The 24586-nt window shown below is 44.4% G+C and overlaps 1 protein-coding gene across 1 annotated transcript in view; it reads left to right on the top strand.

Annotated features, from left to right (window-relative positions):
- GLYR1 (glyoxylate reductase 1 homolog) overlaps positions 1-24254 on the top strand; it is a 29607-nt gene extending 5353 nt beyond the window's left edge. Inside the window, exons 3-15 of the mRNA XM_015819255.1 lie at positions 1950-2088; positions 2614-2835; positions 7678-7764; positions 10200-10256; positions 10905-10955; positions 11052-11125; positions 12826-12925; positions 14620-14730; positions 17524-17625; positions 18305-18467; positions 20964-21143; positions 22230-22354; positions 23350-24254. Of these exons, the coding sequence (XP_015674741.1) occupies positions 2002-2088; positions 2614-2835; positions 7678-7764; positions 10200-10256; positions 10905-10955; positions 11052-11125; positions 12826-12925; positions 14620-14730; positions 17524-17625; positions 18305-18467; positions 20964-21143; positions 22230-22354; positions 23350-23424 (1434 nt within the window). The 5' untranslated portion in view covers positions 1950-2001 and the 3' untranslated portion in view covers positions 23425-24254. The remainder of the gene's footprint in view (positions 1-1949; positions 2089-2613; positions 2836-7677; positions 7765-10199; positions 10257-10904; positions 10956-11051; positions 11126-12825; positions 12926-14619; positions 14731-17523; positions 17626-18304; positions 18468-20963; positions 21144-22229; positions 22355-23349) is intronic.
- The last annotated feature ends 332 nt before the right edge of the window (positions 24255-24586 follow it).

Genomic DNA, 24586 nt, shown 5'->3' with positions numbered 1-24586 from the left:
AGAATTCTGTTTTAGTAAAATGTTTTCCTTTGATTTCAGTACCAAAGGAATAACGCTGGCTATACAAAGGCTCTCGGAAGTACAGGTAGTCCTCGACTTACGACCACAATTGAGCCCAAAATTTCAGTGGTTAATTGAGGCAGTTAGGTGGATTTTGCCCCATTTTACCATCTTTCTTGCCACGGTTGTTAATTGAATCCCTGCCGTGGATAAGTTGGTAACCCGGTTGTTAAGTGAATCTGGTTTCCCCGTTGACTTTGCTGGTCAGAAGGTTGCAAGAGGGGATCACGTGACCCCTGGACACTGCAACCGTCATAAATATGAGCCAGTTGCCAAGCGTCTGAATTCTGATCGTGTGATCATGGGGATCCTACAAAGGTGGTAAGTGTGAAAATGAGTAATATCTTGACCAAGCATCTGATTCTGCATTCTCTATATGGAGAGAACTAGAAAGAGTATGATGATATTTGAGGCCCATATGTTAGAAGGGTCTTGAAGCTTCTTGAGAAGAATGGTTTAATATTCTAAAGCAGGGGTGTCAAACTGCCGGCCCACGGGCCAGTTTCATCATACCGGAGCCGCGCCCACCCCACTGCCGGCAATGGTGAAAAAGCTCCGATACGTCACACGACATCATGTGACGTCGCAAGTTTGACATGCCTGTTCTAAAGTATCAAGCCTTCTGTCAGTTGAATAGAACAATATTACATTTGTCAGAGCCAGGAGGTTCAGACATACTCTAAAAGTTATTTCCTACATCATTTTAGTCAGAAAGCCCTTATTCCTTGCCATCTGCCTTATATCTGTTATAAAAGTGACATATCTAATAAATGCAAAGATCCCTGAAGTGCTGCATGAATATTATTGAAGGAAGATGGTCCTTTCGCTCTAACCAGCAATTTGACATTTTGTCAGTGACAGTGATACCCATGTACAGTGAGTTCTGCACATCTCATGAAAAGTGGAACTAAGTGGATTTTGCATTTCTAGGAACCGTGGATTCCCCATACGGTTATGAAACATTCAATCTAGATGAGGTTGAAAATGGGAATGTTCAGCCTACTTCTTTTCAAGGCTCTCCTGCAGGATAAATCAGTCTTGCACTTTCTGCCATATACATGCAATTTCAAACGGCCACTAAAGGAATGGTTGTTACTGCACACATGCACTCCTCATTTGCTTATTTTTATGCATTTGGGGGGTTGTTTCTTGGTAATGTATTTTAACATTCACGTTGGTTCTTCAGAATTCTATTAGGCATATTAATTTTTTGATTTCATGTTTGATGCGCCCATTTGGGTTCTGTTTCCTCTTGGCACCCAACCCCAAAGTCCATTGTTAGGGGACCCAGAGACGTCCAGTTATGGACAATGAAATTCCAAGACATGCAGTGGTGTTTAGTTTGAGGATATTCGGTCCAGTCTGAAACATCAAACACTGATGTTTTTTCAAGGTACCATTAAATTGAAGTATCTGGGATAGCTTCGCCCATTGCTTAAATTGGTCACCACAAAACGAGCAGGAACTAGAAGGGAAGCAGAGCCTCAGTTGAAAATGAACAGTGATTATCCCTAAATCTCGTTCTAAAAGTAAAGCAGAACAAATGGATTACAATTTAGAAAGTGTTAGCGATAAAAACGTGTAATTTTTTTTTTACAACAATCAGATTTTTATTAGCCCCTGGGCAAATTTCATTCCTGAGGATGAGGCCTATGCACTATGCACTATTAGTACAGCATAAAAATCATACTAAGGTAATGGGATGTCCTGTATCTGGGTCAGCTTCGGTGGTGTCTTGTTGTTTCTCAAGAAGGAGAATGGTTTTGACAGGGCGTTAGATTTTTTCCCCCCCGCTGGCTACTGGATCAAGAGAGATGCCGTTGTAATTGAAAATGATAATTCTGTTTCTTTTGACTGCGAACAATTTAATTCTGATTTCTTTTCACCAGTGCTTGGATTAAAGTAGAGCAGCTGAAACCTTACCATGCCCACAAAGAAGAAATGATCAAAATTAACAAAGGCAAGAGGTTCCAGCAAGCTGTGGATGCTGTGGAAGAATTCCTCAAGAAAGGAAAAGGCAAGGACCAGGTAGGTGGTCCTTCAGGGGGCTGTGCTAACTTACCCTCTTCTTTGGAATAATGGTTGGGGGTGAGCTACCTTATGACCGTTTTTGCTTCCTTCTCCGAAAGGGGTTGCATGTTTTGTCTCTAGGATTGTGACTTGAGGAACACAGTTAGGCTCACCGTTGCCGCCTTTGAAAGGTTGTTAATTTTCACAGTTGCCGTTCCCGCCTTGGATTGATCTGGATAAAAGGAGATCAAAGGGTCACTTGATCCTAGAGCACTTGGAGGTTATATCTGCTGTGCACTCTGGAATTGGGACCTGGTTCGTCTTCAAAAAGAGCTCCCGGTGTAGAGCATGTGGCTGTACTTTGAGCTTCTCCTTGTTCTCTTGGTTCAGTAGCTTAAACCTGTTAAATTTTTTTTCCCCCTTAATTCGGGGCACAAACACCTGGCAAGACACCTCTCAGGTTTGGTGAGTGTGGGGAAATTGAAGCCACTGCCAGCTGATGCCCCGCCTTGTCCTCATCCCTTCTGTTCTGTGATCTCTCAGGCGTCTTCCCATAACTCCGCTGAAGAGAAGAACCGGCGGAATCCCAGTGAAGAGAAGGGGAAGCAGTCAGTGGGAGAGGAGAAACACAAAGCTGGGTTGTCAGAAAAGAAACCGAAAAAGCGAGCCGCCTCTGTGTCCTCTGAGCGAGGATCGAAACCCCCCCTGAAGAGAATGTACAAGCAAAGCCCCCGGAAGCGAGGGCGCCCTCCCAAAGACGAGAAGGTTTGTGTTTTGCTGCGCATTCCTTCCCGTGCTCGCTCTGAGCGTGTCCAGATGGAATGTAGTCCTATCCTAGCGGCCGTCCAGACGACTTCATTGTTGTGACCATTTGGAAAATTGCATGTCTTAACCATTTGGGAACCTACCGTCTAATTCCATTCAGAGTCATAATTACTTGTATTAGCCGGCCCTTGTGCTTAGTTACTAAATCCGACATTTTCTTTTGACTTGTTAAAGCCAACAAGTGACACCGGGCTTCCATCTTGCTGCGTACCAGCGGAGGAAGTGGAGACACAGTTTTTTTTTGTTGTTTTTTTTTACCGTTGGTAGTTCCAAAGCGCCTTCTGTTAACATCTCCATCTCATTTGTGTGTCTGATCCATCTCCAACTACATAAGGACAAGTTGCTTAAATTGTAGTGTGATATGATGAAGAAAACACTCCAGAAGTAGATGATTCCACCAGAAGACATCAGTTCCTCACATTTTCTTGCCAATATTGGAGCTTTCTCCTCTCCCATGTTGTGGTCTCTGACTCATCTTTGGACATGTAGAGTTCACTTGTAGAACATTTGCCTCTTCTCTCCTCTTCAAGATTTGGAGCCTCCATACTCTAGCTGGGGACCTTCTCAATGTAGTTGTAAACAACAAAGTGGATAATGCTAGAATGTACGTCCTTTACTCGGTGCTGAACCTGAAAGTCATTATGAAACAGAACAACCAAGATATACTAGAATTTCATACCACATATCCACAATCAAACTTTATACCACTTCTGTCTTGCACAGCCTTTTCCAGTTCACAGTTGTGAATCTGCTTCTTCTTCTCACTTGGGATTTAAATGCTGACGGCTTTCAGAGGCAATCTTAATATCTTGCTGGTGACAGACCAGATTCCTGTCTTTAAGTAGGGTTTTGAGTTCTGGAGTTTTCTTCATTGGGGTTTGCACTTTGGTTACACAGAGACTTTTTTTTTTCCTTTTAACTTTACAATTTGCTAATTACCATGAGGTTTATCAGTGGCATTCTTTGCTTTAGAATTGTGAACGAAGCTTTTAGAGTTTAATCTGGAAGTACAGAAACCTGCTTAAAGATTGAGTAACTATTGGCTAGAGTTGTTGTTTTGTTTTTAACAGTCTTAACAATAACCAGCGTGCCTTCAAGGACGATGATGATGTTGAGGGCTTTTGCCTGGGTTTCTTTTCCAGAGTGAAGAGGGTGGCAGAGAAATTGTCGTGAAAGCTTTTAGCATTCTGGGAAATTAATAAAATGGCATCTTCTTCCTTCCTCTCTTCCGCCCAGAGACCTTTTTTTATAAGGCATTCACTCATGCATATCCTAGACTCCATTAGTCTGTCCTGTGATGCTTTTGGTAGTCTGCTTTCTTGATGATTCTTGATCAACTGTCATCCCTGCATCACTTCCGGCTTTGAGATTTTGTGGAAGGACATTTTCAACCTTCATTGTATGAAAGAGAACCTGACATGAATCCTGATTGTAAGGAAGGAAAGCCTGAAATGTATTTTTTTAAAAAAATAGAGGTGGTGGTGGTGATGGTGGTGACGGCGGCTGTTAAGCACTTCTGGTCCCTGAGTTGTCTTGGTAACAAAAATTGCTTTGGTTATCGTTGTTGGATCTTGTAGAGTTGCATAATATTGGAAGTGGGTTTTGAAGGCTGGTGGAAAATATGTCGTGAAGAGATCTGTAATGGAGGATAAGAGTATTCAAAGCAAAATAGCTTTTTACTTGTAAAACAATGGAGCTAGAGCAGTGGTGGCGAACCTATGGCACTCAGAGCCCTCTCTGTGGGCACGCGCGCCATGTCCTGGAGATGGCAACCGTCTCTCTTCAACCAGCTGCCCGCTAACTCGCCGAGGTCCCATGTGGCCGGATGCATCCCAACATGGCTGGTTTCCCTCCCCCCGTCCCATCCCTCCTGGCCTCGCATGCTCTCCTTTTCCTTGGCATGACCCACTGCATCGCCTCCTCAGCTGTCGGCCAGCAGTCCAGCTCAGAGGCAGCTTCTTTGAACTGCTGGTGGCGGGCTGCAGAGCCCCAGAGTGCGCCGGTCGAGGGGCCGGCAGGCTGTGGTTGTGTGTGCAGGGGCTGATGGTGTCGGGCAGCAGGCACCTCCGCCCTGCCTCGCCTTGCCTCACCCCGCAGGACGAGCCTCCTGCCCACTGCCCCACCTGCCAGAGACCCCCCGGATCTCTCCCAACCCTGCCCGGCCCCCACAGGCGTCCCTCCCCACGAGCAACATCGAGGTGGCCATGCCCACCCAGTCTGCCATGACCACAGCCACACCCACCCAGTGGGCCACGCCCACCTGGCACCCGACGGTGCATAAGTGGGTTTTGGGTTGCAGTTTGGGCACTTGGTCTCTAAAAGATTCACCACCACTGAGCTAGAGGCTTATAAGAACAGAAGCTAAATGTCTGGATTTGTTCTATTGCATTTATTGCTCAGTTACTCCTAGCCGATAGACAGGAGTGCCCTGTGTATATTCATTCCTCCTAAAATTTGAAGTAATCCAGAATAGCCTCCAACCCATGCTGCCATATACATGTGTTTCTACTGTCGCAATTCTCAGCATTCTATTATTGCAAGAGTGGCTGGAAAAATTGGGGCGTTGAAAGCCATAAATCTAGAAAACAGACAGGTGGGGAAAATTGCTAGAGCAGGGATCCCCTACTCCCAGGTCACAGACCAGTACTGGTTCGTGGCCTGTTAGTAACTGGGCTGCATAGCTAGAGGTGAGCAGTGGGACGAGCAAGTGAAGCTTCTTCTGTATTTGGAGCTGCTCCCCAGCGCTGGCATCATCACTTCAGCTCCACCTCAGATCATCAGGCATTAGATTCTTATGAGAGCATGAACCCCGTTGTCAACTCCGCATACAAGGGATCTAGGTTGCGGGCTCCTCCTTCCAAACATGTGTTCCATGAAACTGGTCCCTGGTGCCAAAAAGGTTGGGGACCGCTGTGCTGGAAAATAAAAGGTTGCTCCTGCTAGATTTTGAAAAGGAATTTATTTTATTGAAAAATACTTTGTTTTTCCAGTCCTGAAAATCATCCTGTCTCCAGGGCATAGCATGTTTTTCAAATAAGGTGATCAGAGCATAACCAAAATAACAGGCAATTTATTTAAGGCAAATGCCTGGCAAAATGAAAAAAAAAATTACTGGAGGGAGAGTTCAATAACCGAGATGTGAAAAGCTTTGACCCGTATTTCAGGCCTTCCAATGAGCAGAAGATTTGTGAGCTGAACACTGTATCCCACTATAGAAATAATAACTGGGCCCTGTTAGGAAGAAGAGTAACTTTGGAGATAGGGTAGAATACATTCAAGCTTGTTCTTTTGTGCTCCCAGTATATCATTGTATTTTTCTCCGTGGCAGCTGGACAGGAGACATTATATAAAATGCTATCCATCTAAAAGCTCGAGTTAAACCCAACATGGAAATTAAATAAAATTTACCAGCATCACATATGTCTTAGTGCAGTTAAAAACTGGATCTGTAACAAGCTTCTGTTGCACTGTTTTCAGCAAATTACAATTTAACCAGTATTGGTTTGGGATTGTCATAAAACAAATTTAAATACTGCCTTTAAAAAATGAGTTGGGAAAGAAGAACATCGCATGTGAAATCATGGGCAGCAATTTAAGATATGTCTCTCTATATATCTATATCTATCTTCAAAATTTTGTGGCTGACATAGAGTTAAAGGGAGACTAGTATAGCTATTTCTTTTTTTATATATATATAAATTTTTATTAATACAAAATTAAAAACACATTGGACATAGATATGACATCACTGGTTCCATACATCTTCCAACGTTTTACAGTAGTATTAATACTCATATAGCCATATAGTTCTTGAGCTTTGCTCACTATTTATAATATAATATTAACACTTTTTCCCTTATTTCTGTATATCTATTTATCTTTTAAATATACATTTTTCTATAATCTATATTTTATTCTAACACTATACATTTGTCTTGGCTAACCTCTTATTGTCTATCCAATCATAAAATTGTTCCCAGATTTTGTAGTACTTAGTTTCACTTTTATCCTTGAGTTCCCATGTAAATCTATCCATTTCAGCGCAATTGAAAATTTTCAGTAATATTTCCTCTTCGGTTGGAGTATCTTTCTCTTTCCATTTTTGAGCGAAGGCTATTCGTGCCGCTGTTACTATATGCAGTAGTAAATAATTTGTATCTTTCTTATATTTTCTTTCTATAATTCCCAATAAAAAAAATTCCGGTTTGGCCTCTATATCTACTAGTAAAATTTCTTCCAGCCATTTCTTTAATAAGTTCCAAAATTTTTGTGCCTTTGGGCATTGCCACCTAGTATAGCTATTTCAAGCTCTTTAGCTCTCATCAGCTAGTCGTACCCTTCTGGGATTCGAACCTGGGCAGCTTGCATGTTAGGCAGCTGAATTAACTCTTTGTCAGCCACAAAATTTTGAATTTACAGTTATCACAGTAGTGACCTCTGCCTGCAAAAAATGCTCCTAGATTGGAGCGAAACGCAGAACAGATTGCTTTGTATTTGGTAGACCGGGTGCTCCATCCAACATATAGATATTTATCTACTTGATGAAAATACAGGGGCTTGTGGTCTCGTGCATTTGAGTAGTTGTCATGAAAGAGAAAGCTGCTCTAGGTGATTTCTGTCTGAGAGCAGGCTCTTGAAGGACTGTTTGGGCAGTGTAGGAGGGAAAAATCTGTTTTGTGAAATAACACTTTCCTTCCAACCTCCTGCTTCCCAAGATGGATTGTATTTATGGATTTTGGGATTCCACAGATGGTACTCACCACCGGTCTATCTTCTCCACAGGACATGACAATTCCTGAGTCAAGCACAGTGAAGAAAATGATGACTGGCACCATGGCTGGCTTTAAGTGGCCACAGAGTGTAAGCGAGGTGATTTAATTCTTTGCATATTTCTCGGAGGAAGCAACAATTCAGCTCTTGGTGTATTGTGTGTGTGTGTGTGTTTGTGTGAGAGAGAAATAGAGAAATAGTATGTCATACTGAGGCAATACAGGTAGTCCACGACACACAACAGTTTACTTAGTGACCATTCAAAGATACAAGAAAAAAAAGTGGCACTGGAAAAAAGTGAGTGATGACTTATTTCTCATACTTTCAACGGCTGAAGCATCCTCATGATCAGGTGATCAAAATCCAGGTGATTGGCAACTGACTCATATTAGATTTATGACGGTTGCAGTGCTTTGGGGTCACGTGATCCGCTTCTGCGACCTCCTGACAAGCAAAGTCAACGGAGGAAGCCAGATTAACTTAACAGCCATGTTACTAACTTAACAGCTTCAGTGATTCACTTAACAAGTGAAGGCAAGAAAAATGGGGCAAAACTCACTTAACAAATGTTTCACTTAGCAACAGAAATTTTGGGCTCAATTGTGGTCGTACGTCGAGGACTACCTGTAGTTCTCTCTCCATAGACTTGGCCCGCAAGCTTTTGGATGATCTGGGCAAGGGCTTTGGTGAAGAGTAAGGAAAATGACCTTGACGGAGATATGTGAGTTCTGTTACTAACTGACAAGGGGTGAAACGTATCTTAAGTCCGTGACAGAGACATAGTAGCTCAGATAGACACCTCACTAATGTACTGAAGTCTGAAAAGGGGAAGGAGGTACAGTATAACCAGGCTTGTAAGATTCTGTTGTTACAATTGATCTTGACAAAGGTAGTTTTAGGCTACCTATAAAGTTGATTTCCTGGTCTGGTTTACATAAAGGGATTGATGGGCGTTTTTTCCACCAATATCTTACTTTGCTTTCTCTCCTTGCTTGATTTACTACATTCAAGCCCGCGTTGCTGGTATTCTCCACGCAACGTGATTCTTGTGCCTATTTCTGCGCCTTGCTTGCTTCACTTTTCCTGTGGTTACTGGAGGGAGAGGGGGAACCAGCAGGAATCACTGCCATCGAAAAAGAAGCTTTTTTTTTTAAACCGGATTTTTAAATCATAGCTTGTTGTAAGCGTACATTTATCCACGTTTGGAAAAATAAGAGAAAAAAAGTTGACATGGGAGAGAAGAGAGAAATGTGATTCGTAAACACTTCAGATATCTTTAAAAAGTTTGTGTAGTATCTAGATCAGCGGCTCCCAACCTTTTCTATACCCCGCACTCCTAGAACGCTTCTGATATATTCTCGCACCCCTTACGAAAGTTTGATATTACGGCAACGAATTAGGCATATGCGCTATGATTTTGAAAACCCAAGTTTTCGCACCTCCTGGAATATCGTCTTGCACCCCCGGTTGGGAACCCCTGATAAAAGGAACCAGAGAGTTACCCTTCCTGATAAACTCCCTACAATATTGAAGATCCTGGGAAGATTTATTCAAGAAGCAGACATCCAGAGAAACCTGAGATTCATCAGCTACAGTCCATACGCTTCTATATGTATTCAGAAACAGAATGATTCTAAGCTGATACAGGTAGTCCTCGACTTAACAACCATTCAGTGTTTAGTGACCATTCGAAGGTATAACAGCACTGAAAAAAAGTGACTTATGACATTTTTCACACAACTGTTGCAGCATTCCTAAAGTCACATGACAAAAAATCCAAACACTTGGCAACTGGCATGTATTTATGACCGTTGCCGTCTCCCAGGGTCACGTGATCCCCTTTTGCGACCTTCTGACAAGCAGAGTCAACGAGGAAGCCAGATTCACTTAACAACCATGTTACTCACTTAACAACTGTGGCAAGCAACAGGACAGAACTCACTTAACAACTGTCTTGCTTGGCAGCAGAAATTTTGGACTTGATTGTGGTTACAAGTTGAAGACGACCTGTACTGAAATCTTTACATTTGGTGATCAAAACGTTGCCCTGCAAGGTCTTTGAAGTATGTCTGTATACATTAAAATCATTTGTTCATTGTCACTTGCTGCTTCCTAAAAATGCTTGAAATAGGAGCTTAGAAATCAATAATTTAAATCTGGTCCTTTTAAACTAGGAATTGTTTTCTTAGCGTGTATCAGAAGGTGTAGTTTATACGAAGGATCCATTTTCAAGCATTCTTCTTTCTGTTTAGCTGCATGGATAGTTTTCAGCCAACTCTTACTATTTTTTTTTTATTAATTACATTCCATAACCTGACTTTTTCATGTATTTCTCCCCATCAAATGCATAATATTTATATTTGTCCTGAACGAAGCAAGGAGCTCAACATAACTGTTCTGGATTCCAAAAAGGCACCAAAGACTTTTCCTCAGAATCTGGAACTGAAACCCATTCATAGTGTGTGTATAGATGCTTTTCCAGAGTTGACGTTTTGAGTGTGTTGGCTTCTCAATTTGTTCCTTTGCCATTACAGCCTGTGAAAGATGGTGACCCTCATTTCCATCACTTCCTGCTTAGCCAAACTGAAAAGGTAAGCAAAATATATATATATGGAATTTTAGGCTGAAACATGGTTTGGGAAGGATGGATAAGCAGAGTAATGGTTATCCCTGTTTTGAATAAACCATGAATTAGTCAAAACAGAAGAACCAGCTATGCTGTCTGGGGAATTCTGGGAATGGAAGTCTTCAAGCTGTTAACAGTTGAGAAGCACTGGTGTATAGGATACACCTTTGAGCTGGGAGCAGAGAGATCCAGTTTTATTCCCCTTCAGCTACAGAAATCCAGAAAAATCATACGGGGGCCAAGCACACTTTCTAAGTGCATCTGTATTCCGAAGCTATGGCCTTTGTTCTGTCCCACCTAATTCCTTAAATTAGAATTTGCTATCCTAAGCTCTTTGCCATCACCCTATTTCAGGATGTGACTTCTACTTTTATGAGGTCTCCTTAGCTATTATTTCTCATAAGTGCTTAGTGGAGAGAATTCCTTGCTTCTCCATGACAATTTGACTATTTGGGTGAATGGGGCCCCGTAGTCTGCAGCTGAGTCAAGGTTTGGTTGTTCTACAGCAGGGGTGTCAAACTCGCAGTGTCACGACTTATCGCGACTTTTTTTTGCATTGCCGGAGCCTCTTTATGATGCATCTGGTGCATGTGCTTTTATCTTTTCCCTACAGCCAACAGTTTGCTATCAGGCCATCACAAAGAAGCTGAAGGTGTGTGAAGAGGTACAGAAGAGTTTGCTTTTAATTTCCTTTCATTGAGCAGATCCTGCCCATTTTGCTAAGACGAAATTGATCAGTGACGGGTGTATTCTTCCATAGGAAACTGGGTCCACTTCTATCCAGGCAGCAGACAGCACAGCTATCAATGGCAGCATCACTCCTACAGACAAGAAGTAAGCCTTCCTTCCTTCCTTCCTTCCTTCCTTCCTTCCTTCCTTCCTTCCTTCCTTCCTTCCTTCCTTCCTTCCTTCCTTCCTTCCTTCCTTCCTTCCTTCCTTCCTTCCTTCCTTCCAAATTGCTTTCATGCCAGCTGGCTGAACTTCACCAAGCAGTTGCGTGCACAAAATGAGAGAATGAATTCTCCCCACCCCACCCCCATCAAACCCTGCCATGACCAAAGATGACATTGTTAGAACGGTGAAAAATAAAAATTGCCCAGAGGCTCTCTCACAATCCAGTGAATTTTCCTTTGGATCTAAATGCTTTGTTGTTGTTGTTTTAAAAAAAACACCACCACCAACAACAACCCTCTTTTCATGGCACGGTTCATTGCAAGAATCTGGTGAGAATGGTCTTGGAGTTGTTCTTCAGCCACCACCAGAAAGGAGAGGAAGAGGCGGGACTTTTGAATTCCTCCCAGGAAGGGCCCTCTATGGCAGATCTGCCTCCAGACCCTCCTTGCGCTTCTCCCTCTCCTTGAGTGACTGGAGCCTCAGTTGCACTTCCTGTCGTGCTGTCAGAAGCAATATCCCCCCAGCTCTGTTCAGAGCAAGCTGCGGCCTGCTTGGGGCTGCAGCCATCTCAGGATGTCTGCCCTTTGCGTTTGCTGGAGGGAAACAAACTTTTAACAATGAAGTCATTCAGGTAAACCCTTAAAAACCCAGCAGCTCTTCAGCTGTCCTGATGCACAGTTGCACACGGGCCCTTTTAACTGCGCCTCGACCACACCCTTTCGTGTTGTTTTCCTTCAGCTCCGCAGGACGCTCATGGGTGAACGGTGTGGCAAAGCGTAACGTGGTTAGGAATTGGCTTTCCTCAAATCAGCTGTGAGAGGTGACAGAGAGGAGGGGAAACTGGCCTGCTTTTTTCCCCTTTTTTTCTTTTGGCAGGTTTCCTAGAGTAGTTTGAATCGTTGTATGTTGGAGTCTGGTAGCCTTCCTATTTTACTAAAAATAAAAAATGCAGATAAAACATTCTTAACCACAAACGCTCTTGGGTAAGAGTTCCGCTCGTTAGCAGTGGCTTTCTTAATCATAAGCCCAGAAGTGCTGATAACGGAGTAAGGCTTGAACAAGTGTCTACGTTACTTGGAAGACTTGCAAATATATAAATTTGGGGTTTGCCCCGGGATCATCCTGCACCTCATCACACTACGTCACACTAGACAAGTGTGTTGCTCATGCAGCTGCTTGGTGTGCACAGTCCTCTGTAGTGTCGGGTCTTTTAGAAAAGAGGTTTGTGAGAGGATGGGCAGGGTGGAAAACTTCCTGTCTCTTGGAAGCCATTGTCTTCTGGATGCCACACGCTGACTTCTGAAACAAGCATTTGAACAGAATTAGCTCCCAAACTAGGTGAGGCCACCCAGGGTCCATTGTTCTGGCCTCCTTTCCCCTATTCTTTTGTTTATGGAAAAAATGGGTAGGAAAAGAAGATCCAGTTCTTGCCAAAAGCCTGTTGTTGCATAGAGCAAGCAATGTGATTGATCAGTTTGGAATTGAGAATAATAGATTTCCCCTGGTTTGTCTTTGTGCATCGTTTTACTTGTTACTCTCGCCCCCATTTCTCTGTATCTTGATTTTGTGAGGTTTGAAAGAACGAAAAACAGTCGTTCCCTGCGCCGTGGCCAGCTCTCACCATCTTCTCCCCTACGCAGGATAGGATTCCTCGGTCTCGGCCTGATGGGCAGTGGCATTGTCTCCAACTTAATAAAAATGGGTCACACCGTCACGGTCTGGAATCGGACCGCTGAGAAGGTAAGTTCCATTTCTAGTAAGAAATAAACAGTCTTCTGGTCTGGGTGGGGGTGGGTGGGTGAAGGAAGCAACAGACCTGATCAAGGAATGCCTTTCGAATTGCTGATGGTCACCCAAGCCTGAAATAAGAGAATGTCTCTGTTTACAAGATGGGAGAAACGTGTGGCAATTTTCTCATCTGTACTGCGACATTCTTTCCATACTGAACGATGGACTGCCAGGAGTCAACGCTGCTTCAAAAGCACGCGCTCCCTAGAAAGAGAGAAAAGCCATTTCACTAAAATGGATGCTTTCTGGCCCAGCACCTTTGAAATGTTTTTTTTAAGATGGGCTTCTGAACGTAGTAATTGGTTTGACAGCGCCAGCTTACATTATCCCCGAGATCCTTGTAGCTATGGTAACGTTTTCATTCCCTCCGTTTCGTTTCTTTTTCCCCCCCCTCCCAATTTGTGCTATTTTTGTGGCTGACAGCAGAAGCTCTGACTTAGGATAGCTGCCGCAGCTATGCCCACATCAGTTTTTGCCCCACATTTTTTTTAGAAATCACTCTGTTAACAGTTTTTGTGAGCATAGAGGACTGCATGAGGCAGTTGGCACCTCTCGGGAGATAATGAGACCCTCAGAATTAGGAGATCATCTAAGGCAGTGGTTCTCAACCTGTGGGTCGGGACCCCATTTGGGGTCGATCGACCATTTCATAGGGGTCGCCAAGCAAGGCTGTTCGCCATTTTTTTGTCCGCCATTTTTTTCCCCTTTTCCGGCAGGTGCCTTACCTCCCTTGAGCTGGGGCAGCTGGTGGTCGGCCTGCTCCGTCTCTGCCGCTTGCCAGCTACGCCTCGGCTGGCGCAGGGGGCGGAACCATGCATGCGCGGCGCTCCCGGGCAGGGAAAGTCCTCGACTTACGACCAATTGGGTAGTCCTCGACTTACGACCGGTTTAGTCCTCGACTTACGACCGGTTTAGTCCTCGACTTACGACCGGTTGGGGTCGCGGCATTAAAAAGGTTGAGAACCACTGATCTAAGGAAAACCCTCGATAATGGCAGAGCAGCAGCTGCTGAAGAAAAGACCTGTGTCGTTTGGGATAGAGCAGTGATGTGGTGGGTCACCCCTCTCTGGCATTATTCCAATCCGGTAGATGTCCAAGCCCCATCTGTCAGCCAAAAGATTGGCGGGTGGGATTGGACCCAGGGTTCAGTCCTTTAGTATCAGAACGGATCCCCCTGCCATTTCCAGGAGGCAATAGAAAAGCTATCTTCTTGGATCCACAAGAGCTTGGAGCCCTTTCATAGCTGCTGTTACACAAAGGTAATGTAGTTGTTGTTGCAGCAGCTGAGGCCGTAAACCCAGACTCCCTTGGCCCTGATTAGGTTCTGTGAAGCTTGCTCTATTCTCACAAAACACCCTGTAAGTCCGTGTCCAAAGATACGGTGTGATGACCCTTCCAGAAAGCAGAGAAAGAATTTCTTTGTTATCCTGCCAAGCTTAGCTAGTTCTCTTTGCTTTGGTTCACGTAACTTCCAAGTTTATTCTGACCCAAACTTAATATTTCCTGGGATTGTGTTGGGAGTTCTCCAGCTACGTGGGCTTCGACTCTTCAGAATTCACAGCCGCGGCTCTGGTGGCTGATTTGGGGGCATATCGTGGTTCCCGGGTTCATTCTGTTTCTTACCTTTGGGTCTGTGACTTTTGCAGTGTGATTTGTTCATCCAGGAGGGGGCACGGTTGGGAAGAACCCCCGCTGAAGTAGTCTCAACCTGTGATATCACTTTTGCCTGCGTGTCTGATCCAAAAGCAGCCAAGGATGTAAGGATTACCTCTTTTTACTTGCATGAGCCCCTCCTGCCCTCCTGTTCCCCCCCCTCCTCTCCCCCCCCCCAAATGCTTTGCCACAGAATGATCATGTCTGCTTTGCTAGGACCAGAATTTTTTCTCAGTTTACCCAGAAAAACTACGACGACTTTGAATGACTCTTGAGAACGAGATTTACACCTCTCTTACTTTGTAGGTAATGGCAATGCAGAACGCCCGTTTTGATTTTTAAGCAGAAGTCATGAATGTGGACTTCTTCACTGATTTCCTCGTGCCGTGCACAAACACCCTTTGCTTCTACAGATAATTACGTCTTTGAAATAACAAGGACGTGCTAGCTTTTCTCACCGGGCAGCTAAGAGAGGCTGAAAACACAACGGAAGAGTCCTAATTGTCCGGGAGGCCTTGTTTCACTCGGCAAAGAAGAGCGAGGAGATGAGGAAGAGGCTTAAAAAAACGATGTTAATTGAGGATTCTCACAGTTTTAACTTTTAACTTGTAACAGGAGATACATTCCTTATCCTGGGGAAGTTGAGAAAAATAGCTTTCCTGGTGGTGCTCGCTCTCCTCTCCGTCTCTTCTGACCGAAGACAAGCCAGCGCACTGTTAAATATTTATGAAACACTCTTTGGATATTTAGGACAAGGTCACTCTAGTTTTTCAGTTGTGCGGGAGCCTCTTCTGCCGCACGTAATTGTGCCCAATGTTTAATCACCTCTGAAAAGCTTTGCTGTCAAATGACTGGATTAAGCCACCAGTACACGGTTGCTTTGGAGTATTTTCAAGTCTGTGGAGTCACGGCTAGAGCTTGCTGCAGATTCCGTTCATATCGCTGTTTAGTTTGGCTTTACGGGATTATATTGTATGTGTGTGTGGTTTTTTTTCCCCCCCTCTCACAGCAGTCCTATGAGAGCTCACTTATTTGGGACACCCAGGCTGGGAGAATTAAGTTGCCTGAAACCATCAAAAACTGGAACTAGAACTGTACTATTGTAGGTCTCTCGAAGGATTTCAGAACATAAAAGCCTCAATTCTGTTTCATATTTCTAAAAATATGGAGAGCAAAGATAGCCACAGTCCCTATTGGTTAAAAAATCTGAAATGGGTATTATGGTAACGGCGTTATTGGCCAACTGCCAAGAAGCTTCATTGAGCATTATGACCATCTCTGGATTATTGTGGGGTAGAAATATGGGCAATATATATAAATGGATAGGTAGAGCACCCAAAATCACCTTGTAGAGGAGATGGGCAGCATAAAAATTTAATAACGTATGACCTCTGTTGAAATTCTGAGCTCTGCTTTTAATCACACCCTTAAGGGGAAATACCAATAAAGTCTGTTACATGTTATGAGAACTGTGCCGTGCCAGGAACTCTGGGGTGAAGTGACTGGAAAGCACAGATTGATCAGTTTTGAAAATTCCAATTTGTTTGTACTGGGACTCATCTAAGGTAGAACATCTAGATCTAAAGCAGTTTTTCAACCTTGACGGCTTTAATTCCTAGAATTCCTCAACCAGGTATTGTTGAAGTCCACAGGTGTGATAAGCACCGAGCTAAAGGTTTTTGCAGCTTGTGACATTGTGAGAGCAGGCTTGGAAGTCTGTGGCCAAGGGTTCAAAAGCTCCCCCGAGTATGACAGCAGCAGCAGCAGGAAAGGAGCCCTTGACACAGCTGAATGACCTCTTGTGTTGTTCAAGGCAATTAGGCTTCATTGTGCTGGATTCCTTGCACAAAAATCAGCTCAAGTAAAGGCTAGTAAATTTTACAACATGTCTACCACAAAAACCAGGTGAGTTGCCGATTCTATCCACTACAGCCGTGGAGTTAATTTGAACCAAGTAACGTAGAAGCTGGTCTGCTTATCTCTTTTAGGACATGCAGAAACACTTTTTCCACCAGATCAATAGCACATGTCTCTAGAAGCCTGTCCCCTCCCGTGAGCTGATCTTTTGAAGATAGTCTGTTTTCATACTAACTAACTGAGCCATTACAATGTTGTAAATGAATTCTATCCTCGTTCTTTCTATCTTGTTGTTCAGTCACTAAGTTGTGCCTGACTCTTCGCCACCCCGTGGACCACAGCACACGACAGGCCCCCCCTGTCCTCCGCTGTCTCCTGGAGCTTGCCCAAATTCATGTTTGTTGTGTCGATGACACTAAGCATCTCCTCTTCTGCTGTTCCCTTCTTCTTTTCCCTTCAATCTTTCCTAACATCAGAGTCCCAAGGAGTCCCCTCTTCTCATTTGGTGGCCAAAGTGTTTTGAGTTTCAGCCTCAGGATCTGTCTTTCCAAAGAAGAGCCAGGGTTGATTTCCTTTGCACGGGTGTATTTAAGACATATTTATTCACAACACAAAAGGCAGTGTGAGTCAATCAATAGGCAACTTCCACTTGGAGAAGTTTATTGCTGGGCTACATCAATCTTAAGAATCTTCCCAAACTGAAGAGTTGAGAGGACTCACAAATACCTGGAAGTTCTTAGAGGATTTTTGATTGGCCCATATAAAACTTCCTGGACGCTGTGCAGTCCAATATTACCACCATTTTGAACACCACAGTGCCTTCTGGCTGAGTGTCCACCAGTCCTACCTTAACCTTGAGCAGCACAGCATCATTAGAGGAGGAGGAAGCCACAACTTCTGCAGCAGATAGTTTGGAAGCCTGGGAGAAACTCAGCCAACGATCAGGTGTGCAGGTGACTGATAGACGCCCCTTAGGTATTGGCTAGGTTGGGTTTACTTTGCAGACACCCTATTGCTTTACCGCTCTTCTCTTCCCCCAGCTGGTACTTGGTCCCAGTGGAGTACTCCAAGGCATCCGTCCAGGGAAGTGCTACGTCGACATGTCCACCGTGGATGCAGACACTGTTACGGAATTGGCTCAGGTAATAGTGCTGAGTGTGATAGTATGTGAGAAGGATCTTGGGCATGAGGGGAAGAAGTGTGGGCTAAGGAACAACCAGACATGAGGGGTCCTCAGTGCTCCCTGAGCTTGGTTGTTTTCTTGTAGGTGTTTCATTACTCAAACTAGGTAATATCTTCAGTGTTAGAAGGGAATGAGGTTTGTGGAGTGGAAGAGAGGAAGGGGGGAAGAGGAGGAGAAGGACTGTAGGGTGTTTGGTGCTCTCCAAGCTTGGCTGTTTTCTTGCAGACATTTCATGACCCAAACTAGGTAACATTATCAGTGCTAGTCATCCCACGGTCCCAGTTGCTGTCAGTAAGTGAGACCAGTGTGGGTTGTTAAGCAAGGATCTCCTATGACCATGACTTCCTACCAGCTTCCCAATTGACCTTGCTTGTGGGGCGTTGGCAGTGAAGGTCACAAATCATGATCATGTAACTGTGGGACACTTCAGTCTTGCAAGTATGAAGTCCAGGCATAACTACCACTGGCCTAGCATCATCATAAGTTTGATCAATTGCTGAATTATTAACCCAAGGATCACCTGTAATGTGTTACTGCGTTGCCTGAGTTGGGAGGGAAGATTAGCACGACCACCGGTGTCCTTAGTTGATGCAACTTGTCTTCTCTGCTCCAAGTGATCCTCCTCCTCTTGCTTCCAGGTGATTGTCTCCAGAGGTGGTCGCTTCCTGGAAGCCCCAGTCTCAGGGAACCAACAGCTATCCAATGATGGGATGCTGGTGATATTAGCGGCTGGAGACAGAGGCTTGTATGAAGACTGCAGTAGCTGTTTCCAGGCAATGGGGAAGACTTCTTTCTTCCTAGGTCAGTGATGGCGAACCTTTTAGAGACTGAGTGCCCAAACTGCAACCCAAAACCCACTTACGCATCGTTGAGTGCCGGGTGGGTGTAGCCCATTGGGTGGGTGTGGCCAATTGGGTGGGCGTCACTGCGGTGGTAACGGCAGACTGGGTGGTTCAATCAATTCCAACTTTGCGAGATCTTTTTTTTTTCGCGAGAAGTTGAAATTGATTGAACTTTTTTTTTATTGCACACGATGGCGGAGGCCTAAAGTGAAAAGGTTTTATAAAACCCAGCTGAAGGCATAGGACTGGGGCGACTGCCCCACAGAGAGGGCTCTGAGTGCCGCCTCTGGCACCCGTGCCATAGGTTCGCCACCTCTGTCCTAGGTAGTTTCATTAAGTGGTGGGAATAATCATTTAAGTGGTGGATTGTGGCACTTGAAAACACAGAATGAGGCCAGGCAGAAAACATCTCCATTCAGGATGTTTGAGGGAGAATGTGGCCTACATAGATAGAACACTGGGACATGTTTGATACAGGATGCCAAGCTCTTGTCTGGAAGGTCGAAATGTGAGAAGATACATTTAAGAATAATTCTTGGGTTTTTAATGAGTTTCTCGTACAGGAACTCTTTCTGCGTGCTTTCTGTGTTAACTCTCATCTTAAAATTATTCTGAGGAGCACTTCTAACATCTGTTTTTTTGAAGCTACTAACAAAAGTCTGCAAGACTATGATAACTGCACACAACAGCCAAGTGGGTTGAAGTCATGAAGAGGGAGGAGGCACAACAATTACCTGAATTCCACCTGGAACTGTATCTAGAAATAATAAGTTTTTTCCCCTTTCCTCAAAAATAAAATCCAATTATTCTCAAACCTATTTATATACTGCAGAGGCCAGTTGGTGCAGTACAAACGAGGCCTGATCCCTTTTTTTTTCAAGTGTGCTACTTTTGACATTATGGACTGATAGATTAGAGTAGAATACAGATGTTATGCACGCGTGCACACACACATTACATAGCATCCATTGAAATGGTTCTGTGTGGATTTATTGGCCACATAGTATATTTTGATCGGTGGGGTCATTAATTAATTGACTTATATTTCCCAGTATTGGGGTTCTCTGTGGGCATTGTCCAATCTGGGTCAGTCACTGGGACCAGTAACTTCTGAGCTTTCAGACTCCTGCTGGAGCCCATCATCAGGGAATTTCTCTCTAGCAGAGTGTGTGCTGTTCTGTGTGTGGTATTTATAGTGCCTGATGTAAGTGGCTTTTTAGATGTTGATTGGGGTGTGTTAATGGCTGGCTTTTAAGTCATTAGCTGTGGTTTCCTTGTGCTGCCCAGCCCTCGCCTTCTAAGTCAGACATGTCAAACACAAGGCCCGGGGGCTGGATGTGGCCCGCAAAGTGGTTTCATGTGGCCCGCGAAGCCATCCTGGAAACAGTGAGGGAACGGCCCCCGCTGCCTTGGGCCTGGCCCAGGCCGGCCGGGAGCCAATGTACAATTTTGTGGTGGCCATCTATGCTGAAACGCATTCAGTCTTAGCTCCACAAGGCCATCTGGAAACAGCGAGGAACCAGCCCCTGCCGCGTCAGTCCTGCCCCCTCGGTGCATGCTGGGGAGGTGTCACCCTTTGTGAGGAATGAAGAAATGGACCACGCCTTGGCGCTTGCCCCGGTCCCTCCCCCTTCTGCCAGAGACTCTCAGATCTGTCCCACTCCTGCCCAGGCCCCCACTGGCACCCTTGACGCAATGTAGAGCTGGCTATGCCCACCCAGTAGGTCACACCCACTCCATCCACGACCACCCAGTAGGCTGCACCCACCCTGGCCACACACACACACATACCGAGGGCAACCGCAATGCTGATGTGGCCCTCAATGAAATTGAGTTTGACACCCCTGTTCTAAGTACTTGATAAGCCGATGATAAATCAGCACTCCTGTTGACTGATGGGGGGCCTGTTTCCCAGCCTTCAATCATTTCCCTGGCTGCTTTTGTGCCGGCTCGTCCAACAATTTTAGTAGCTGCAAAATTGAATGTGTGTCCTTGTTCACTGCAGTGTCCATTGCAGTACCTATTTATCCCAAACCTCTGGACCTTTACAAGAAAACAATGGAATTCATCTATTAAAAAAAGAGCAAATCTTGCCTATACCAGCACCGTCCAAGACTTTTGCTATCTGGTCGCATCCTTTTAAATGTGTCGCATTAGCTATGGGGCAACCAGTGTAAAGAAATTAGAAGGGAAATATTTTGACTAGCTCTTAAGACCGGTAAATTACAATGAAGCTGAACAGTGAAGAAGCTACAAAAGTTTTTTGGGGGGGAAAATCCTCGGTTATCAGCAGAAATTTATTGTTGGGGTATAAAAAAGTAGAAGAATGCATCGAGGGACAGATTAGTAGATGTTATCAAATGTCTGAACGAGGTCTAAGATATGGTTGAGCAGGTAGCTTTTTTTTTATCCCATCTTCTTGTAAATAATTTCACTGTCTCTCCGTCTCCCATAGGAGAAGTAGGGAATGCTGCCAAGATGATGCTGATCGTAAACATGGTCCAAGGAAGCTTCATGGCCACAATAGCAGAGGGACTGACTTTGGCTCAGGTCACCGGTCAGTCCCAGCAGACACTTCTGGACATCCTCAATCAGGGACAGCTTGCCAGCATCTTTCTGGATCAGAAGTGCCAAAGTAAAGTTCTTCATTTCCCTCCCCCCCCCTTTTTTTTGGATATAAAAAGGCTGTTTCTCTCAACCAGGTGTAGGCAATCCAGAATCTTCAATTGTTCTGATCAGTTCCCATAGTCCTTTGCTTTGGGTCATCTTGGTAGGGCCTGATGGAAGTGGATGGCCTAAATATCTGGAGTGATTCTTAACCTTGGCATTCTTAACCTTGGCAGCCTTAAGATGTGTGGGCTTCAACTCCCAGAGTTCTTGTGTTGACTGGGGAATCCTGGGAGCTGAAGTCCACACCTTTTAAAGCTGCCAAAGTTGAGAAACACTGCTCTGGAAGTCAGCTGATTGCCTGCCTCTACTCTTGAACTAGCTCTTTCCTATACAGTATAGGGCTGTTTCCTATACCTCCCATAGCCATACCTGCTGGAGGTTTCCAGATAGTTCCTCCTGGCCAGACATGCTTTCTAACTGTGATAGTGGAGTGGTTAAAGTGATGGACAGGCCCAGGAAGGCCCAGGCTCAAATCTCCCTCAGTTGTGAAATTCATTCACCTTTAAAGTTTGTGCTTGGGATATATTAAGGGAGATCTCTCTCCGGGGCTCTTGTCCTGAGTTCTTAAGGAAAGCAATTTCTCTCTGTGTGTATATTCAAACAATAAAAAGAAGTGGAATGACTGGAGTAAAGGGCAGTAGAAAGTAAACACATGTGTGTATATAACAGGGGTAGGCAACCTTGGCTGTTTTATGACTCATGGACTTCAACTCCCAGAATTCCTGAGCCAGCATGGCTCAGCTTAGAAACCTCTCCCTTTCCCTCAGCATGGCTGGCTCAGGAATTCTGGGAGTTGAAGTCCACGAGTCATAAAAGCCAAGGTTGCCTACCCCCTGGTCTATACCAAACTGCAATCTTGAAAGTAGGTAAAAGACTTTTGTGGCCAACTAGAGAGTTTGTTAGCATGGATAATGTGCGAAAGGATCACTTTGGCCTGACATGGTCTTGCATGTTGAAATAGGTGCACTGGGAGTGGGGAAATCTGAAGGGACAATTGTTGTCGGCAGGGAAAGTGGAATATGAAAACGTATCTGGCCTTCTCCTTCTCTAGATATCCTGCAAGGAAACTTCAAGCCTGATTTCTACCTGAAATACATCCAGAAGGATCTCAGATTAGCCATTGCACTGGGCGATTCGGTTAATCATCCAACTCCCATGGCAGCTGCAGCCAATGAGGTAGGTTTTTCCCCAAGCGAGCCTATTTCTGTTCAGTCTGGTCTTTTTTTTTCTTTTTTTCTTTTTGGCAAACCTTTAGAAAAGTACCTGCATCTGAAGACTGGATTGAGATTGTGTTTTTTTTTCAGTCTAGATCAGTGATGGCGAACCTTTTAGAGACTTGAGTGCCCAAACTGCAACCCAAAACCCACTTATGCATCGTCTAATGCTGGGTGGGTGTGGCCCATTGGGTGGGCGTGGCCCATTGGGTGGACGTGGCTGCGGTGGTAACGGCAGACTGGGTGGGACTAAAAAGTTCAGTCAATCAATTTCAACTTTGCAAGATCTTTTTTTTTTCCCCCGAGAAGTTGAAATTGACTGATTGAACCTTTTCTTTTTTTTTTTTTTTGGCACACGGCGGCGGAGGCCTAAAGCGAAAAGGTTTTATAAAACCCAGCTGAAGGCCTAGGACTGAGGCGACGGCGCGCGTGCCCACCACTGGTCTAGATATTTGATCTTAGCTGCCTCCTTCATTAATTTTAATTGACTCCGGTTGTTTAGAGAATCGCTGCAATTGTTCAGTTAGTCACATGGTTGTTAAGCAAATCTGGTTTCCCCATTGACTTGTGCTTATCAGAATAGGTCACAAAAGGGGGAATCACACGACCCCGGGACACCCAACCGTCATAAATACGAACCAATTGCCAAGCGTCCAAATTTTAATCATGTGACCCTGGGGATGTCGCCAGGGTGACCAGTGTGTAAAACGGTCCTAAGTCACTTTTTCCGTTGCTTTTGTAACAGTCGCTAAACGAATGATTTGTAAGTCGAGGACTAACCATATCTCCTTGCCAAATTGAGCCCCTTAACAGCAGATTCTGGATCCCCCTTAATTTGTTCAGGCACTTTGGCTGGAAGGAAAGTTAGTAGATGCAGCCGGGGGTCTTTAAGATGTTAGTAGGAAGCCACTCGTCCTTCTTTGTAACTCCTCTCTTCTGCTCCGTTCTCTCCTTCAGGTCTACAAACGGGCAAAAGCGTTGGATCAGTCTGACAACGACATGTCTGCTGTGTACAGGGCCTACATCCACTAGGCTATCCTCTTCTCATTGTTAATACTATGATTAATTATAATGAATACTGGGTTTTAACTCTGGACCAGTCCATCTTTGTCTCTCTCCTCCTCTCCTTTCTCCTTACTCCCACCTACTCCCCCCCTCTTTATTTCCTTTTTAATACAAAAAATCTTTTTTGAGATCTGCCACAAGGACAGTTGCTACAGTATGCCTTCCTGTGTCATCTGCAGCAGCAGTAGAAGAGATTGGACAACACCCCTTGGGAGTCATAGAATGGAATACCCCCCCCCCCATAATGCTGCTTGGCTTTAATCCCAGTTCTCATTGTATGTGTAGCCCTGGATATGGATGTCCCTTTACCTGGGTGGTTTTGACAATTGGGGTGGGATTCTGGCACACCTGTGCTCTTATTTCCTTGGAGAAAAAGATTAGAACAGTAGGTGTGAGAGGTAAATTAATATAGCGCCTGGCTATAGTTCCCTAACAGAAGAAGAACGGCTTGCATCCAGGCCTTCTCCATGGAAACAGCTTTTGTAAATGAGAGAACGGTCTTTTACTTAATTCCAATTCAAAATGAGTCTCTGACATGCAGGATGTCTCTGCAGGCTCTTAATTCCCAAATGGTTTTATCTATTCTGAACGCATTTGTAAAATGATTTGACCTGCCTGTGCTTCACAGAATAAGTTTGTGGAGGGCATTTAAAAAAAAAAAAGATAGAACTTTTAGAGTCTTCCTTCAGGTTCATCTTGGAGAATTAGCACCCTGAATGTGCACATCTTTGCTCCTAATATTTGCAAGGATGATTTGGTCTTGAGGAGTGTTGCCCATTAGTCAGGGGGGGGGAAAAAGATAATTTGATATAAAGAATTTGACCTCCATGTTTTTCTTTCTGAAAAACCGAAGATACACATAACGTGAACTAGAAATCCTGCTTTCAAGTAATGTAATGAAAGATTCAGCAAGCTACGAACTGATACAGCTTAATACTTTGTTGAAATAACAGAGTAATCTTAGAATACAGAAGCGCATCAGCACATTCCAACAAAATTGTGATGCTTTTTTTCAGTCTCAAAAGTCAGTATTAATCTTGAAAGAAAGCCCTTTGCTCAAGCTTGGAATGCATACATCAGAAAGGGTTGGAAACAATTCTGGGTTCATGGAGAGACTTTCACATTTGCA

Source organism: Protobothrops mucrosquamatus, unplaced genomic scaffold, assembly GCF_001527695.2.
Source record: "Protobothrops mucrosquamatus isolate PMUCROS unplaced genomic scaffold, P.Mucros_1.0 scaffold880, whole genome shotgun sequence".
Lineage (NCBI taxonomy): Eukaryota > Metazoa > Chordata > Lepidosauria > Squamata > Viperidae > Protobothrops > Protobothrops mucrosquamatus.
This window is presented reverse-complemented; position numbering and strand designations above follow the sequence as displayed.